The 19,376-nt window shown below is 43.8% G+C and overlaps 1 protein-coding gene across 1 annotated transcript in view; it reads right to left on the bottom strand.

Annotated features, from left to right (window-relative positions):
- LOC311127542 (protein Shroom3-like) overlaps window positions 1-19,376 on the bottom strand; it is a gene marked incomplete at its 5' end in the record, with an annotated part of 155,929 nt that overhangs the window by 56,091 nt on the left and 80,462 nt on the right. Inside the window, one exon of the mRNA XM_084159361.1 lies at window positions 17,195-17,335. Coding sequence (XP_084015487.1) covers window positions 17,195-17,335 — 141 coding nt within the window. The remainder of the gene's footprint in view (window positions 1-17,194; window positions 17,336-19,376) is intronic.

Raw genomic sequence — 19,376 nt, 5'->3', positions numbered from 1 at the left:
GGGACTGAACATTCACCTCAGTCAATAGGGGACTGAACATTCACCTCAGTCAATAGGGGACTGAACATTCACCTCAGTCAATAGGGGACTGAACATTCACCTCAGTCAATAGGGGACTGAACATTCACCTCAGTCAATAGGGGACTGAACATTCACCTCAGTCAATAGGGGACTGAACATTCACCTCAGTCAATAGGGGACTGAACATTCACCTCAGTCAATAGGGGACTGAACATTCACCTCAGTCAATAGGGGACTGAACATTCTACAAACACGTGTCATACAATAATTAGCTGCTACACACTGGCTCAGCACTGGGATGAAACCTCTAGTCTAGTTTCATGTCAAGTCAAACAGCAGTTACCTAGCCATGCCTTCCACTACAGAAACGTCCACCTCCGCACTGTTTTGAGAGAAAGGTCGCTGTTTTGAGAGAAAGGTCACTGTTTTGAGAGAAAGGTCGCTGTTTTGAGAGAAAGGTCGCTGTTTTGAGAGAAAGGTCACTGTTTTGAGAGAAAGGTCACTGTTTTGAGAGAAAGGTCACTGTTTTGAGAGAAAGGTCGCTGTTTTGAGAGAAAGGTCGCAGGTCGCGCTGTTCACTGCAGCTGCATCGACGCTCTAGTCCCAAAACCATCCAGCCAGGCAAACAGCCTTCCCTCCCGCTCCCAGACGTCCGCACGGTCCTAAAGTCAGTCCGCTAATAACGCTAAACTGCATTTGCCTTTTAAATCGGGATTGGAATGATTTCAGTAGCCTAATTAAAATGGTTAGTGTTAAGCTAGGGCTTGCCACTGGTCTGTCTGTCCTGGCTTCCTGTCCTGGGTGTTGACATGATAGGTGACTGACTACTGGAGGAGATGGCCGTCTCCTCTACAGTGAGTGAATGGGACGATCTCCTCTACAGTGAGTGAATGGGACGATCTCCTCTACAGTGAGTGAATGGGACGATCTCCTCTACAGTGAGTGAATGGGACGATCTCCTCTACAGTGAGTGAATGGGACGATCTCCTCTACAGTGAGTGAATGGGACGATCTCCTCTACAGTGAGTGAATGGGACGATCTCCTCTACAGTGAGTGAATGGGACGATCTCCTCTACAGTGAGTGAATGGGACGATCTCCTCTACAGTGAGTGAATGGGACGATCTCCTCTACAGTGAGTGAATGGGACGATCTCCTCTACAGTGAGTGAATGGGACGTCTCCTCTACAGTAAGTGAATGGGACGTCTCCTCTACAGTGAGTGAATGGGACGATCTCCTCTACAGTGAGTGAATGGGACGATCTCCTCTACAGTGAGTGAATGGGACGATCTCCTCTACAGTGAGTGAATGGGACGATCTCCTCTACAGTGAGTGAATGGGACGATCTCCTCTACAGTGAGTGAATGGGACGATCTCCTCTACAGTGAGTGAATGGGACGTCTCCTCTACAGTGAGTGAATGGGACGATCTCCTCTACAGTGAGTGAATGGGACGATCTCCTCTACAGTGAGTGAATGGGACGATCTCCTCTACAGTGAGTGAATGGGCCGATCTCCTCTACAGTGAGTGAATGGGACGTCTCCTCTACAGTAAGTGAATGGGACGTCTCCTCTACAGTGAGTGAATGGGACGATCTCCTCTACAGTGAGTGAATGGGACGATCTCCTCTACAGTGAGTGAATGGGACGATCTCCTCTACAGTGAGTGAATGGGACGATCTCCTCTACAGTGAGTGAATGGGACGATCTCCTCTACAGTGAGTGAATGGGACGATCTCCTCTACAGTGAGTGAATGGGACGATCTCCTCTACAGTGAGTGAATGGGACGATCTCCTCTACAGTGAGTGAATGGGACGATCTCCTCTACAGTGAGTGAATGGGACGATCTCCTCTACAGTGAGTGAATGGGACGATCTCCTCTACAGTGAGTGAATGGGACGATCTCCTCTACAGTGAGTGAATGGGACGATCTCCTCTACAGTGAGTGAATGGGACGTCTCCTCTACAGTGAGTGAATGGGACGATCTCCTCTACAGTGAGTGAATGGGACGATCTCCTCTACAGTGAGTGAATGGGACGATCTCCTCTACAGTGAGTGAATGGGACGATCTCCTCTACATTGAGTGAATGGGACGATCTCCTCTACAGTGAGTGAATGGGACGATCTCCTCTACAGTGAATTAGGCCATTAGGTAATATAGGAAGGATTAGGGCTGTGGCAGTCATGAAATATTGTCAGCCGGTGATTGTCAAGCAAATAACTGCCGGTCTCATGGTAATTGACCGTTAATTAACATAAACACATTTACCATCTCCTGGCTTCCACACATAGCCACAAGACACTGATGCTGATCTTTGGAACATCTACATTTCTAAAAGTCTAATAGATCCATGTAATATAGCCTTCACCTTCACAATACATCCATTATTTATTTTAGACAGGTCTAAAGAAACATGATATGAAGAAAATGTAGTCTATTTCAGAAGAACAGAATAGCATACTCTGAGTTGCCCTTATGTTAGGCCCTGATCTGGCTCTGCCAAATGGCTGTGGGCTACACTAGTTCATTTAGCAGACAAGATTAGCTTAGAATTCCGTGGCATTATTTTATAGCATGAAGAATACAATTGATCATAGCTGAATAAAATAGAAAGGATATTTTCTCCAAGCGATTTGAGGGAGTGCGCACATGTGGCTATTCTGTGTTGAGCGGTTAACAAAGAAATAGGTCCTCCTATATGCTTCATTTAGAGCTATTTATGTAACTTTAGTTGTTCTACAAACGTTGGGCTATATGTTTGGATTTTTAATACATTCTAAGGCTGCGTGATGCATGAGGCACATGTTGAAGATATTGGAAGAACTGTCCACATGTACTTTTAGTCAGCCAACAAGATGAGTCGGCCTAACGAACAGCAAAAGCACTAGCCTATGTCAATCTACTATCCCCCATAGATCAAAAGTCGACCTGTTCTATTCTGTGAAGAGAAATCAATATTCCAAACATAGTCTGGGACAGTTGTTGGATGTGAAAGATCCCAAATGAATACAACCACTAGCATCAAAAAACCTGTTTTAAGCAATGAGCCTGACGTAACAGATGAGAACGTTTCGCTTAAAATCTTAATAAACTATTAGGCTATTTCTTCACATTATAAGCGCAGCAATGTGCACACGGCAGCAGGCTATAAGCGCAAATGTTCCATTAGCAGGAAAACACCATTCTCAAAAGTGACCACAAATGCGATGATGCATGTAATGCTTTTATTATAAAGGTGCATTTTTGTGGTGAAAATGATCTTCCCCAAACTTGAAACTCACGCGCTGCGTATGTACAGTCTGCCAGTTAGGCTCTACACCCATTGTAAAGCGGATTAATGTGCTTCATTTTAAGAAGTTATTTGGCCACTTTAGTTGTGATGCAAACCTTATTAAAACATATAGGCCTATGGGCTAGGCTACATGAGGTGTGCCACTATGATTTGAACAAGTTGAAGAAAAAAGGCATGCGCTGTTTCTTGCCTTAGAGCATACAAACTGGGCATCATTCACAAGTGATAATATATCATTCACAAGTGATAGGCTAATATTGTCACCCATCACACTATTCTTGATTTAATATTTTCTTTACATATACTAAATAATATATGTGTGAAATTTGTTTTTGATTTAGAATGGACCATTATCATGCACCTGTCTCGAAACAGGGGCAGCGGAAAAAAATACATGTAATCTATGCACTTAAATAGCGAATGGAGGACGCGTTTCCCATGTTTCATTTTCATGGCAGGCAATTAGGCTACACTCCTGTTGTAAAGAGAAGCACAATGCTTAGTATTAGGAAAGTTGAGAAATAAATATAGTAGGCCTAGCCTATAGAAAGCTGATGGGATCCTCCTCTTTTTAGTAGAGGCCATCACTCTGTTTTCTCACGCAATTGCATAGCCTATAGAAATATTGCACAACATGAGCTCATGAAGTGTTTGATTAGATTTTCAATTACATTTGCACTGATGTCAGAGTGATTAGAGGGACAATGGAGTGCTGAGTACCAGGCAGTTAACAAGTTTGGTTGGCTACTAATGACCATCAGCAGCACCAGAGCTTGGAGAAGCCTAATTACCGTGACTAAACGGATTCGACTGCCGTCATGACTCGTGACCCCCCCCCGGTGTGGCGGTAATACGGTCACCGTAACAGCCCTAGGAAGGATTTGGATATCTGTTTGTGAAGAAGTAGCCGACTAGATGATGACATAGCCTGTCAAATTTGAAAGAGTGTATGAATGAAAACACACACACGACACGCAAAAACACAAGCATACGCACACACACAAACGCACACAGTCGCACACACCTCTAGTAGCCAAAGGGCCTGAGCATAACAAAGCCACTGAACAGCCATGTCACTCAATTCAACCTTCTACAAAGGGACGGATTTCCGCGGTATCCCATAACCCCTCAGATTCTCCTGCCGACACTCCCATGAAAAACCAACCTTGTGGGAATTTCACATCCGGAGTAAAGAAGCGAGAGAAGACTGAGTTCCAAATGGCACCCTATTAACGATATATAGTCCACAACCTTTGACCTTTGGCCCAGAGATCTCTGGTAGTAGTGGACTACCATTTGGGACACAGAAACATTGTAGGGCTGGTTTCTTTCTCAACATCATCGTCCCCCCCATTGAAAGGCTGTTCTCTGGGATCTGTGGGCAGGCCATGGAGAGCCACAGAGAGACAGACACGGCAGGGTGTGTCTCGGAACAGAAACCTTATCTGCACTGTGGGAATGAAAAAGTCTTCCTGGATAATCTTTTGATCTTGGAGGAAACTGAAATTGGAGAGGCGATTAGACGGATGGAGGAAGGAGGAGAGCAGGATGAAGGAGAGGAGGAGTGGAGGAAAGAGGGAGGGAGAAAGAGAGGAGAGGAGGAGGAGTATTTCAACACTGTACCAGACCAGGATGAGAGGAGAGGAGAGGAGAGGAGAGGAGAGGAGAGGAGAGGAGAGGAGAGGAGAGGAGAGGAGAGGAGAGGAGAGGAGAGGAGAGGAGAGGAGAGGAGAGGAGAGGAGAATCTCAACATTGTACCAGACCAGGAGGAGAGAGTCAACACTGTACTGTCTGACCAAACATCATCATCTGGGTTTTAGAGTGGGGAGTCCAGAGGAACTGAGGGATACTATGTCCTAGCACTTGTTTTTCATCAAAATAACAGAGGAAGAAACGGGAGAGAGAGAGAGAGAGAGACAGAGAGAGAGAGAGAGAGAGAGAGAGAGAGAGAGAGAGAGAGAGAGAGAGAGAGAGAGAGAGAGAGAGAGAGAGGAGAGAGAGAGAGAGAGAGAGAGAGAGAGAGAGAGAGAGAGAGAACTCTGTGTGCCCATGGCTCAGTGAGAGAACAGACAGCAGAGCAGGGAGGGACGGCAGGGAGAGACGAAGGACGTGTGTGTATTTGTCCCCTGAGTGTCCCATGGCCCACTTCCTGCCTAACCTCCTGTTCCTTCCCCCTGCCCAACCGCCTTCTGGTCCCTCTAAACCCCTGACCCAGGCTGTATAGCGCCACCTCTGCCCCCCCTTGCCCCGTTTCTGGCTCTCAGTGCATGGCCCTCTCCTCTCCCACCCTGCCTCAGAACTATCTGATAACAGGCTGGCACAAAGGGGCTAATGGGATACCAAACTAGCGTCATGACCATGAGATGAGCTCCACTGGCCGTACGGGGAGGCAGCAGCGACATCTTGGGACCAGAGTGCACCAACTGTCTGTCCGGCACTCTCTACAATGCTTGGTTGGAATTCATAATACACCTTCTAATGTCCTGACTAACTATAGTAGACACCCTGAAGACAACTTTGAGTCTCACACAAAGAAAAAGGCATGTGCTCCCACAAGATAACACCATTCAGACCACCTCAAAATAGATGGCATCATCAGGAAGGAAAATTATGTGGATATATTGAAGCAACATCTCAAGACATCAGTCAGGAAGTTAAAGCTTGGTCGCAAATGGGTCTTCCAAATTGACAATTTCAGATTCTTAAAATAAAGTGGTGATCCTAACTGACCTAAGACAGGGAATTTTTACTAGGATTAAATGTCAGGATTTGTGAAAAACTGAGTTTAAATGTATTTGGCTAAGGTGTATGTAAACCTCCGACTTCAACTGTATGTAAGAATGCTGTTCATTGACTATAGCTCAGCATTCAACACCATAGTACCCTCCAACCTCATCATTAAGCTCGAGGCCCGCCCTGTGCAACTGGGTCCTGGACTTCCTGACGGGCCGCCCCCAGGTGGTGAAGGTAGGAAACAACATCTCCACTTCGCTGATCCTCAACACTGGGGCCCCACAAGGGTGCGTGCTCAGCCCCCTCCTGTACTCCCTGTTCACCCATGATTGTGTGGCCAAGCACGCCTCCAACTCAATCATCAAGTTTGCAGACGACTCAACAGTAGTAGGCTTGATTAACAACAATGACGAGACAGCCTACAGGGAGGAGGTGAGGGCTCTGGGAGTGTGGTGCCAGGAAAATAACCTCTCACTCAACGTTAACAAAACAAAGGAGATGATCGTGGACTTCAGGAAACAGCAGAGGGTGCACCCCCCTATCCACATCGACGGGACCGCAGTGGAGAAGGTGGAAAGCTTCAAGTTCCTTGGCGTACACGTCATTCAAAAACTGAAATGGTCCACCCACGCAGACAGTGTGGTGAAGAAGGCGCAACAGAGCCTCTTCAACCTCAGGAGGCTGAAGAAATTTGGCTTGGCACCTAAAACCCTCACAAACTTTTACAGATGCACAATTGAGAGCATCCTGTCCGGCTGTATCACCGCCTGGTACGGCAACTGCACCGCTCGCAACCGCAGGGCTCTCCAAAGGGTGGTGCGGTCTGCACAACGCATTACCGGGGGCAAACTACCCTCCCTCCAGGACACCTACAGCACCCGATGTCACAGGAAGGCCAAAAAGATAATCAAGGACATCAACCACCCGAGCCACTGCCTGTTCACCCCGCTATCATCCAGAAGTTGGGGTCAGTACAGGTGCATCAAAGCTGGGACCGAGAGAATGAAAAACAGCTTCTATCTCAAGGCCATCAGACTGTTAAATAGCCATCACTAGCACATTAGAGTCTGCTGCTGCCTATTGAAATCACTGGCCACTTTAAGAAATTGAACACTAGTCACTTTAATAATGTTTACATATCTTGCACTACTCATCTCATATGTATATACTGTATTCTAGAATATTCTACTGTATCTTATTCCATGCCGCTCTGTCATTGCTTGTCCATTATTGTATATATTCTTAAATTCCATTCCTTACTTAGATGTGTATGTATTGGGTATATGCTGTGAAATTGTTAGATATTACTTGTTAGATATTACTGCACTGTCGGCGCTAGAAGCACAAGCATTTCACTACACCCGCAACAACATTCGCTAAACACGTTTATGTGACAAATACATTTGATTTGATTTGATTTAACCCATCTCCCTATCCGTCCACTACACAACATAGCTACAATCTTGTCTTTGGCTTGGTTGTCTTCACTCTTCCGGCACAGATGCAGGCCTACACATTACATTCAGACTTGGTTGAGGAGTGGTCACATCACATCATCCATTATTGCGTTACTGTTTTGGCTCTAACAATGAGCTGGGAAGCCTTCCAACCAGGAAAAGTCTTGCTGATCCATGGTGTTTATCTAACAATGAAATGCTCTGAAGAGAGGTGAGGCATTCTACTGATTACTTTAAAGCTTTAAAACAGAGGACGATCTAGGCCTAAACATAGAGATATACCATCTACAGCGCATTCAGAAAGTATTCAGACCCCTTGACTTTTTCCACATTTTGTTACGTTACAGCCTTATTCTAAAATGGATTAAATAGTTTTTTTTCCCTACCCAGAATGACAAAGCAAAAACAGGTTTTTAGAAATGGAAATATCACATTTACATAAGTATTCAGACCCTTTACTCAGTACTTTGTTGAAGCACCTTTGGCAGCGATTACAGCCTCGAGTCTTCTTGGGTATGACGCTACAAGCTTGGCACACCTGTATTTGGGGAGTTTCTCCCATTCTTCTCTGCAGATCCTCTCAAGGTCTGTCAGGTTGGATGGGGAGCGTCGCTGCACAGCTATTTTCAGGTCTCTCCAGAGATGTTCGATCGGGTTCAAGTCCAGGCTCTGGCTGGGCCACTCAAGGACATTCAGAGACTTATTCCAAAGCCACTCCTGCTTTGTCTTGGCTGTGTGCTTAGGGTCGTTGTGTTGATGGAAGGTGAACCTTCGCCCCAGTCTGAGGTCCTGAGCACTCTGGAGCAGGTTTTCATCAAGGATCTCTCTGTACTTTGCTCCGTTCATCTTTCCTTCGATCCTGACTAGTCTCCCAGTCCGTGCCGCTGAAAAACATCCCCACAGCATGATGCTGCCACCGCCATGCTTCACCGTAGGGAGGGTGCCAGGTTTCCTCCAGACGTGACCCTGTGTAGCTCAGTTGGTAGAGCATGGCGCTTGCAACGCCAGGGTTGTGGGTTCGATTCCCACGGGGGGCCAGTATGAAAAATGTATGCACTCACTAACTGTAAGTCGCTCTGGATAAGAGCGTCTGCTAAATAAAAAATAAATAAACTGATGTTTGGGATTCAGGCCAAGGAGTTCAATCTTGGTTTCATCAGACCAGAGAATCTTGTTTCTCATGGTCTGAGAGTCTTTTAGGTGTCTTTTGGCAAACTCCAAGCAGGCTGTCATGTGCCTTTTACTCAGGAGTGGCTTCCGTCTGGCCACTCTACCATAAAGGCCTGATTAGTGGAGTGCTGCAGAGATGGTTGTCCTTCTGGAAGGTTCTCCCATCTCCACAGAGGAACTCTGGAGATCTGTCAGAGTGACCATCGGGTTGGTCACCTCCCTGACCAAGGCCCTTCTCCCCCGATTGCTCAGTTTGGCCGGGCGGCCAGCTCTAGGAAGAGTCTTGATGGTTCGAAACTTCTTCCATTTAAGAATGATGGAGGCCACTGTGTTCTTGGGGACGTTCAATGCTGCTGACATTTTTTGGTACACTTCCCCAGATCTGTGCCTCGACACAATCCTGTCTCGAAGCTCTACGGACAATTCCTTCGACCTTATGGCTTGGTTTTTGCTCTGACATGCACTGTCAACTGTGGGACCTTACAGTGAGGGAAAAAAGTATTTTGTACGTTTGCCCACTGACAAAGAAATGATCAGTCTATAATTTTAATGGTAGGTTTATTTGAGCAGTGAGGGACAGAATAACAACAAAAAAATCCAGAAAAACGCATGTCAAAAATGTTATAAATTGATTTGCATTTTAATGAGGGAAATAAGTATTTGACCCCCTCTTAATCAGAAAGATTTCTGGTTCCCAGGTGTCTTTTATACAGGAAACGAGCTGAGATTAGGAGCACACTCTTAAAGGGAGTGCTCCTAATCTCAGCTTGTTACCTGTATAAAAGACACCTGTCCACAGAAGCAATCAATCAATCAGATTCCAAACTCTCCACCATGGCCAAGACCAAAGAGCTCTCCAAGGATGTCAGGGACAAGATTGTAGACCTACACAAGGCTGGAATGGGCTACAAGACCATCGCCAAGCAGCTTGGTGAGAAGGTGACAACAGTTGGTGCGATTATTCGCAAATGGAAGAAACACAAAAGAACTGTCAATCTCCCTCGGCCTGGGGCTCCATGCAAGATCTCTCCTCGTGGAGTTGCAATGATCATGAGAACGGTGAGTAATCAGCCCAGAACTACATGGGAGGATCTTGTCAATGATCTCAAGGCAGCTGGGACCATAGTCACCAAGAAAACAATTGGTAACACACTACGCCGTGAAGGACTGAAATCCTGCAGCGCCCGCAAGGTCCCCCTGCTCAAGAAAGCACATACAGCGGGGAAAAAAAGTATTTAGTCAGCCACCAATTGTGCAAGTTCTCCCACTTAAAAAGATGAGAGAGGCCTGTAATTTTCATCATAGGTACACGTCAACTATGACTGACAAAATGAGAAAAGAAAATCCTGAAAATCACATTGTAGGATTTTTAATGAATTTATTTGTAAATTATGGTGGAAAATAAGTATTTGGTCAATAACAAAAGTTTCTCAATACTTTGTTATATACCCTTTGTTGGCAATGACACAGGTCAAACGTTTTCTGTAAGTCTTCACAAGGTTTTCACACACTGTTGCTGGTATTTTGGCCCATTCCTCCATGCAGATCTCCTCTAGAGCAGTGATGTTTTGGGGCTGTCGCTGGGCAACACAGACTTTCAATTCCCTCCAAAGATTTTCTATGGGGTTGAGATCTGGAGACTGGCTAGGCCACTCCAGGACCTTGAAATGCTTCTTACGAAGCCACTCCTTTGTTGCCCGGGCGGTGTGTTTGGGATCATTGTCATGCTGAAAGACCCAGCCACGTTTCATCTTCAATGCCCTTGCTGATGGAAGGAGGTTTTCACTCAAAATCTCACGATACATGGCCCCATTCATTCTTTCCTTTACACGGATCAGTCGTCCTGGTCCCTTTGCAGAAAGACAGCCCCAAAGCATGATGTTTCCACCCCCATGCTTCACAGTAGGTATGGTGTTCTTTGGATGCAACTCAGCATTCTTTGTCCTCCAAACACGACGAGTTGAGTTTTTACCAAAAAGTTATATTTTGGTTTCATCTGACCATATGACATTCTCCCAATCCTCTTCTGGATCATCCAAATGCACTCTAGCAAACTTCAGACGGGCCTAGACATGTACTGGCTTAAGCAGGGGGACACGTCTGGCACTGCAGGATTTGAGTCCCTGGCGGCGTAGTGTGTTACTGATGGTAGGCTTTGTTACTTTGGTCCCAGCTCTCTGCAGGTCATTCACTAGGTCCCCCCGTGTGGTTCTGGGATTTTTGCTCACCGTTCTTGTGATCATTTTGACCCCACGGGGTGAGATCTTGCGTGGAGCCCCAGATCGAGGGAGATTATCAGTGGTCTTGTATGTCTTCCATTTCCTAATAATTGCTCCCACAGTTGATTTCTTCAAACCAAGCTGCTTACTTACTGCTTCCCAGCCTGGTGCAGGTCTACAATTTTGTTTCTGGTGTCCTTTGACAGCTCTTTGGTCTTGGCCATAGTGGAGTTTGGAGTGTGACTGTTTGAGGTTGTGGACAGGTGTCTTTTATACTGATAACAAGTTCAAACAGGTGCCATTAATACAGGTAACGAGTGGAGGACAGAGGAGCCTCTTAAAGAAGTTGTTACAGGTCTGTGAGAGGCAGAAATCTTGCTTGTTTGTTATTGACCAAATACTTATTTTCCACCATAATTTGCAAATAAATTCATTAAAAATACTACAATGTGATTTTCTGGAGAAAAAAAATCTCAATTTGTCTGTCATAGTTGACGTGTACCTATGATGAAAATTACAGGCCTCTCTCATCTTTTTAAGTGGGAGAACTTGCACAATTGGTGGCTGACTAAATACTTTTTTCCCCCATTGTATACAGGGCCGTCTGAAGTTTGCCAATGAACATCTGAATGATTCAGAGGAGAACTGGGTGAAAGTGTTATGATCAGATGAGACTAAAACGGAGCTCTTTGGCATCAACTCAACTCGCCGTGTTTGGAGGAGGAGGAATGCTGCCTATGACCCCAAGAACACCATTCCCACTGTCAAACATGGAGGTGGAAACATTATGCTTTGGGGGTGTTTTTCTGCTAAGGGGACAGGACAACTTCACCGCATCAAAGGGACGATGGACGGGGCCATGTAACCTCAAATCTTGGGTGAGAACCTCCTTCCCTCAGCCAGGGCATTGAAAATGGGTCGTGTGCCTTTCCAAATCATGTCCAATCAATTGAATTTACCACAGGTGGACTCCAATCAAGTTGTAGAAACATCTCAAGAATGATCAATGGAAACAGGATGCACCGGAGCTCAATTTCGAGTCTCATAGCAAAGGGTCTGAATACTTATGTAAATAAGGTATTTCTGTTTTTTATCTTTAATCCATTTGCAAAAATGTCTACAAACCTGTTTAAGCTTCGTCATTATGGGGTATTGTGTGTAGATTGATGAGAAAAATAAAATATTTAATCAATTTTAGAATAAGGCTGTAACGTAACAAAATGTAGAAAAAGGGAAGGGGTCTGAATACTTTTCCCGAATGCACTGTAGATCATATATAGTGTTCTATATCTATAACCATAGAGATACATCATATATAGTGTTCTATATCTATAACCATAGAAATACATCATATATAGTGTTCTATATCTATAACCAGAGATACATCATATATAGTGTTCTATATCTATAACCATAGAGATACACCATATAGTGTTCTATATCTATAACCATAGAGATACATCATATATAGTGTTCTATATCTATAACCATAGAGATACATCATATATAGTGTTCTATATCTATAACCAGAGATACATCATATATAGTGTTCTATATCTATAACCAGAGATACATCATATATAGTGTTCTATATCTATAACCATAGAGATACACCATATAGTGTTCTATATCTGTAACCATAGAGATACACCATATATAGTGTTCTATATCTGTAACCATAGAGATACACCATATAGTGTGTTCTATATCTGTAACCATAGAGATACACCATATAGTGTTCTATATCTGTAACCATAGAGATACACCATATAGTGTTCTATATCTGTAACCATAGAGATACACCATATAGTGTTCTATATCTGTAACCATAGAGATACACCATATAGTGTTCTATATCTGTAACCATAGAGATACACCATATAGTGTTCTATATCTGTAACCATAGAGATACACCATATAGTGTTCTATATCTGTAACCATAGAGATATATCATATATAGTGTTCTATATCTGTAACCATAGAGATACACCATATAGTGTTCTATATATGTAACCATAGAGATACACCATATAGTGTTCTATATCTGTAACCATAGAGATACACCATATATAGTGTTCTATATTTGTAACCATAGAGATACACCATATAGTGTTCTATATCTGTAACCATAGAGATACACCATATAGTGTTCTATATCTGTAACCATAGAGATACACCATATATAGTGTTCTATATTTGTAACCATAGAGATACACCATATATAGTGTTCTATATTTGTAACCATAGAGATACACCATATAGTGTTCTATATCTATAACCATAGAGATACACCATATAGTGTTCTATATCTGTAACCATAGAGATACACCATATAGTGTTCTATATCTGTAACCATAGAGATACACCATATATAGTGTTCTATATTTGTAACCATAGAGATACACCATATATAGTGTTCTATATTTGTAACCATAGAGATACACCATATAGTGTTCTATATCTATAACCATAGAGATACACCATATTGTGTTCTATATCTGTAACCATAGAGATACACCATATAGTGTTCTATATCTATAACCATAGAGATACACCATATATAGTGTTCTATATATGTAACCATAGAGATACACCATATAGTGTTCTATATCTATAACCATAGAGATACACCATATATAGTGTTCTATATCTATAACCATAGAGATACACCATATATAGTGTTCTATATCTGTAACCATAGAGATACACCATATATAGTGTTCTATATCTATAACCATAGAGATACACCATATATAGTGTTCTATATCTATGGGCCTAACCTCAGACTGACCACACGGGATAAATATACAATATTATCTAATAGATCAGTTGGATAAATACAACTTACAAAACATTAGGAACATATTTCCATTACAGACTGACCAGGTGAGTCCAGGTGAAAGCGAAGTTCCCTTATTGATGTCACCTGTTAAATCCACTTCAATCAGTGTAGATGAAGGGGAGGAGACAGGTTAAAGAAGGGTTTTTGAGCCATGAGACATGGATTGTATATGTGTGCCATTCAGAGGGTGAATGGGAAGGCAAAATATTTAAGTGTCTTTAAACGGGGTATGGTAGTAGGTGCCAGGCACACCGGTTTGAGTGTGTCAAGAACTGCAGCGCTTCTGGGTTTTTCACGCTCAACAGTTTCCCATGTGTATCAAGAGTGGTCCACCACCCAAAGGATATCTAGCCAACTTGACACAACTGTGGAAAGCATTGGAGTCAACATGGGCCAGCATCCCTATGGAACTCTTTCGACACCTTGTAGTCCATGCCCGACGAATTGAGGCTGTTCTGAGGGAAAAAGGGGGCGCAACTCAATATTAGGAAGGTGTTCCTAATGCTTTGTACATTCAGTGTAAAGCTTGTCTGCATTCAATATTTCATTAAAGATGTACGATTCTAGAACTGTTTACATTCTGAGAGAGAGAATCTTCAGTAAACTCTAGAATATCCCATTTAAGAGAACAAAGATCACCCATAGCAACTGGGTTCTAAGTTCAAACTGCCAAATGACATACAGTAGATGGAGAAACTAAGCTCCAACCAGTCTGCTCTGCTCCCACAGTAAAAGGCCAGTTTGCACAGAAGCCAAAGCTTATAAATTCTTAGTAAGTCCTTTTTCCACTCTACATACTCTGCACTGCACAGCCTTAACACAGCGAGACCCTAGCCTAGGTCTACACAGAGAGATGTGGTTGGTAGTGTTGTGTACACAGTGAAACTACGGTGCTATGGTATTACAGGGGGTATCTATGGCAATGCCTCCACAGGTCCTCCAATAACATCCATCTATTTATCAGTGTCTGTATCCCCAATGGCACCCTATTCCCTTGTATCCCCAATGGCACCCTATTCCCTTTAAAGTGCACTACTTTTGACCAGGACCCATAGGGCTCTGGTCAAAAATAGTGCACTATATAGGGAACAGAGTGCCATTTTGGACACATCCAGAGACAACAGAAGGGATACAGAACGTTTGGAACATTGTTGAATCATTCCGTTCACTTTGAACATTCCACTGAAACGGAACCAACTGAAATGGCCGGCGCTCCACTCCACTACATCATGTGAAATCCACCCAATGGGACAGCCATATTAGGATTAAACTCAACGACTGATCTGTTTCTGAGGTCATATATTTATAGACGTTCTGCCTGTTTGCACAGAGCTCTGCTTTTATTTATGCACAGAGAAACTCTTAAAACTGTTCCGTTGTGATGAGGATGGAGCTAGAATGAAAACTGTTCTGTTGTGATGAGGATGGAGGAGAATGGAAACTGGGTAAGGAGCAGCATTGAGGTGTTTTGTTTTGATGAGATATGAAGATGCTAGGATGGATGTCCTCTCTCTTCTCTACAGAGGAAAGCAGCAGGAAAGCTAACTCCAGCAGTCAAACAGCAACGATATAGCGGCATCCGCTTTCACACACAATGACTATCAAAACACACACTGATTCCATTATAAGTTCAAGCCAGTGACTAAGCCTAACTGTTTTTCCCAACCAGGATGCCACACAAAGAGAGGACACAGTGGCATTGTAAAATAGCGAGCTTCTAGCAGTCCTAAGGACATAGATTCAGCGGGAGGCAGGCAGAGGTGCAACAGGTGGTTGGTTTTAACTACACAGCACTGGTGATGGTGAACATTTACAATACAAACGGATTACTTTAAAATGGTCAGTCTTCAAAAGCCCAAAACCTATAAACAGCCAAAACCTGTCTTTACCAACAAGACACAGGCTGGGTCTACCAGGCTGGGATACAGCCTCCCCTAATGATTACCAAAACCCAACTGACCAGAGCATACCCATAATACATCTGGCCACACCTATTCTGGCGTGCAGGCCAGGTACATCCATGTTCACAGAGACAAGACGGCGACTGAGAAGCTCCCAGGACTAAACAGGAAACAAATAAATGTTACCGAAAATAAAATGATCATAACAACTTCTCCCTCGTGAGTGTCGCAAGCCCCAGAAACGCTATAAACATCAGAAGAGGCAAATTAAAACGTAACAATGTTTCAAACATGAATCAGAAATGTCTTACATGTTGCAAAAAAAACGGTAAGGGGATGGAATGGTGAAACGCTAGCAATTACTGTAGAATAATATGAAATGTGGATTTAACAAATATCCTTTTTAACTTGTGAAAGCAACGGCAAACATTTTCAACGTGGAAACAAAGCGCTCTCAACTGGCGGGAGTTTGGAGAGCGCACAAGTGGAGAGATGCGCCAGGGTCTCTTGGCCACAGGCGTCATCAGTCTTCAGTTCCTGCTTAAATTCCCCTCATTTCCTGTTCCCGTGCGGCTTGAAACACACGGAGGAGGAAGTGGTCATGATAACGGTGCATCCTTAAGATCAGATCTTCCTTTGCTGTGTCCCAAAATGGCCCCCTATTCCCTGTAAAGTGCCCTACTTCTAAACAGGGCCCATGAAATAACACATACGGAATCATGTAGTAACCAAAAAAGTGTTAAACAAATCAAAATATATTTAATATTTGAAATTCTTCAAGTAGCCACCCTTTGCCTTGATGACAGCTTTGCACACTCTTGGCATTCTCTCAACCAGCTTCATGAGGTAGTCACCTGGAATACATTTCAGTTAACAGGAGTACCTGCATCGCAGTGCTTGAGGCGTCACTACAGACCCGGGTTCGATCCCAGGCTGTGTCACAGCCAGCCGTGACCGGGAGACCCATGAAGCTGCGCACAATTGGCCCAGCGTCGTCCGGGTTAAGGGAGGGGTTGGCCGGCCGGGATTTCCTTGTCCCGTCGCGCTCTAGCGACTCCTTGATGCAGGCCGGGCGCCTGCAAGCTGACTTCGGTCGCCAGCTGGACTGTGTTTTTCCTCCGACACATTAGTGCGGCTAGATTCCGGGTTAAGCGAGCAGTGTGTCAAGAAGCAGTGCGGCTTGGCAGGGTCGTGTTTCGGAGGACGCATGGCTCTCGACCTTCGCCTCTCCCGAGTCCGTACGGGAGTTTCAGTGATGGGACAAGACTGTAACTACTAATTGGATATCACGAAATTGGGGAGAAAAAGGGGTAAAAGTACAAAAAAAACTAAACAAAAAATGTCTGGATGGTAAAGCGTTTGTGTAAACTTAAACGACTAAAACCAGATATAAAGTACGTAGAAAAGATAATGGACCTATATATTTTTAAATAAGATCATCTTTGAGAACTAACAATCGCCAAAAATAAAAACTAGACAGTCAGGGAGAATTAAAAATTCCCAAATACTATATCTGTGACCAGGAAACCGGCCCACAGACACTAGACCAGGACTGACCTGTTCTTGATACGTAGTTTAACTCCTCCAGAACATCCTCCACGGGTCTCCCTGGGGGGTCCGTGGCGGTCCGAGGGAGGGCCGATTGAAGGCAGTGTCAGAGGGGTGGGCTCGCCACAGCAGGGGCCTGGGCAGCACTCCCTATAGAGGACAAACAGGGACAGAACAGTCAGCAGGGAGGGAAAAAAAAACTCCCTTTTTTTTAGCACTGCTCGTCATGGTGAGAAAACACGGAGACAACTATTTACTATGTGGTTTACCATTTCCCCACACCACACTAACCAAGCATCAACACCTAGTACGTTTTCCCAACCCAGCAAACAGAGTGAAGCTTTTTGACAGCTGTTATGTGGTGTCTGGAGAGACCTGAGCACCTTCCTACGTAAAAACAAGCCTGTGGTGGTTCGGCTATAATGTGGAATCTGGTAGTGTGCAACCTGCCAAGCTGTAGAAGTACCATGCCATAACCACGAGCTGACCCACTTTAGGTTTAGCCACCTGACTGGGAAAGGTCCACTCCTTTTCCTGTTTACTTGGACAGTGGTAATGAACAGGAGAGTAAGAAGTGATTCAAACACACACCAATTCTCTCCTGGTCCGAAGGCAGCGGCCACTAGACGTGCCCAGGTCACAGGCTTCTGTCAAATAGCATGTGAAATAATACCTGCTGGGTTTTTTTTTTTTTTTTATGGCTAATTTTGGTCGTTGCACCTTTGACTCAGATGGGACATGTTTGAGGAAACACAGACTCTTGTGAGATTTCCTGGTTATTATACAGATAACGACTGGGAGTGCTGGGAAGAAAACAATGAGGTGAAGAAGGATTTAGATAGGTCTGGATGTGACTCAACATCGGGGTCGTGCACAGATATCTCAGGGGGCAGGTGCTAAAAAAAAATTACAAATACAAGACTTTCATAATTCATAACATACCATCTGCCTCTGTAGAGAAAAAAAAAATATATATATATTTATTTAGGCAACGACCACACTCACTCATCCTCTGGTCCTCTGTAGCTCAGCTGGTAGAGCACGGCGCTTGTAACGCCAAGGTAGTGGGTTCGATTCCCGGGACCACCCATACACACAAAAAAATAAAATGTATGCACGCATGACTGTAAGTCGCTTTGGATAAAAGCATCTGCTAAATGGCTTATTATTATTTGTATTTATTATTATCACAAATTGTAAGCAAGCTAGTTACAGCGCTTCCTAAAGATCATGATTGACATCGGGAAAAGAAGGGTAAGGCTTTCAGCTGATGATTGATGTTGATGATTGATGTAAATCTGTTATTTAGCTTGCTGTTTAAAAAAAATAATGTTTTACTGATTGTGATTTATCTTTAATGCTCTTAAATAATAACTTTCTAATGTAATATTGATAATCTTCTAACTAATGATATATGGGCTGGCTGGCTAGCGGCTTGTGTGGATATGTTAGTATATGGTGGTTAGCTAGAGTTGTGTGGATATGTTAGTATATGGTGGTTAGCTAGAGTTGTGTGGATATGTTAGTATATGGTGGTTAGCTAGAGTTGTGTGGATATGTTAGCATATGGTGGTTAGCTAGAGTTGTGTGGATATGTTAGTATATGGTGGTTAGCTAGAGTTGTGTGGATATGTTAGTATATGGTGGTTAGCTAGAGTTGTGTGGATATGTTAGTATATGGTGGTTAGCTAGAGTTGTGTGGATATGTTAGTATATGGTGGTTAGCTAGAGTTGTGTGGATATGTTAGTATATGGTGGTTAGCTAGAGTTGTGTGGATATGTTAGTATATGGTGGTTAGCTAGAGTTGTGTGGATATGTTAGTATATGGTGGTTAGCTAGAGTCTAGACTACCAGTGATGCCGCTGCCCTGACGCACGCGCAACCCCCGAATGAAGAAGGCAGTCGGGACGGTAAAGAGTCCTGCTCAACTTACACCACTGACCACAACTGGTTTAGTGGTTCACTTCAAGTATGGGACCATTCACTGTAGAGAGTCCACGCTGGGTTGGTACAATACTACATTGGTTCCCTATCTCTGTGTTCATCTGTAGTGAGAAGGTCAACATCTAAGCCATCCCTAGATCATAAACCATAACTGAATTCTCCTCTGGTCTAGGGTGGTCTAAGCCGATGCCTCCAGAACACCTATACCACTGCATTATGGGTTGGAATATTTCAGTACTCTCTCCC

Source organism: Coregonus lavaretus, assembly GCF_964263955.1.
Source record: "Coregonus lavaretus genome assembly, chromosome: 4".
Lineage (NCBI taxonomy): Eukaryota > Metazoa > Chordata > Actinopteri > Salmoniformes > Salmonidae > Coregonus > Coregonus lavaretus.
This window is presented reverse-complemented; position numbering and strand designations above follow the sequence as displayed.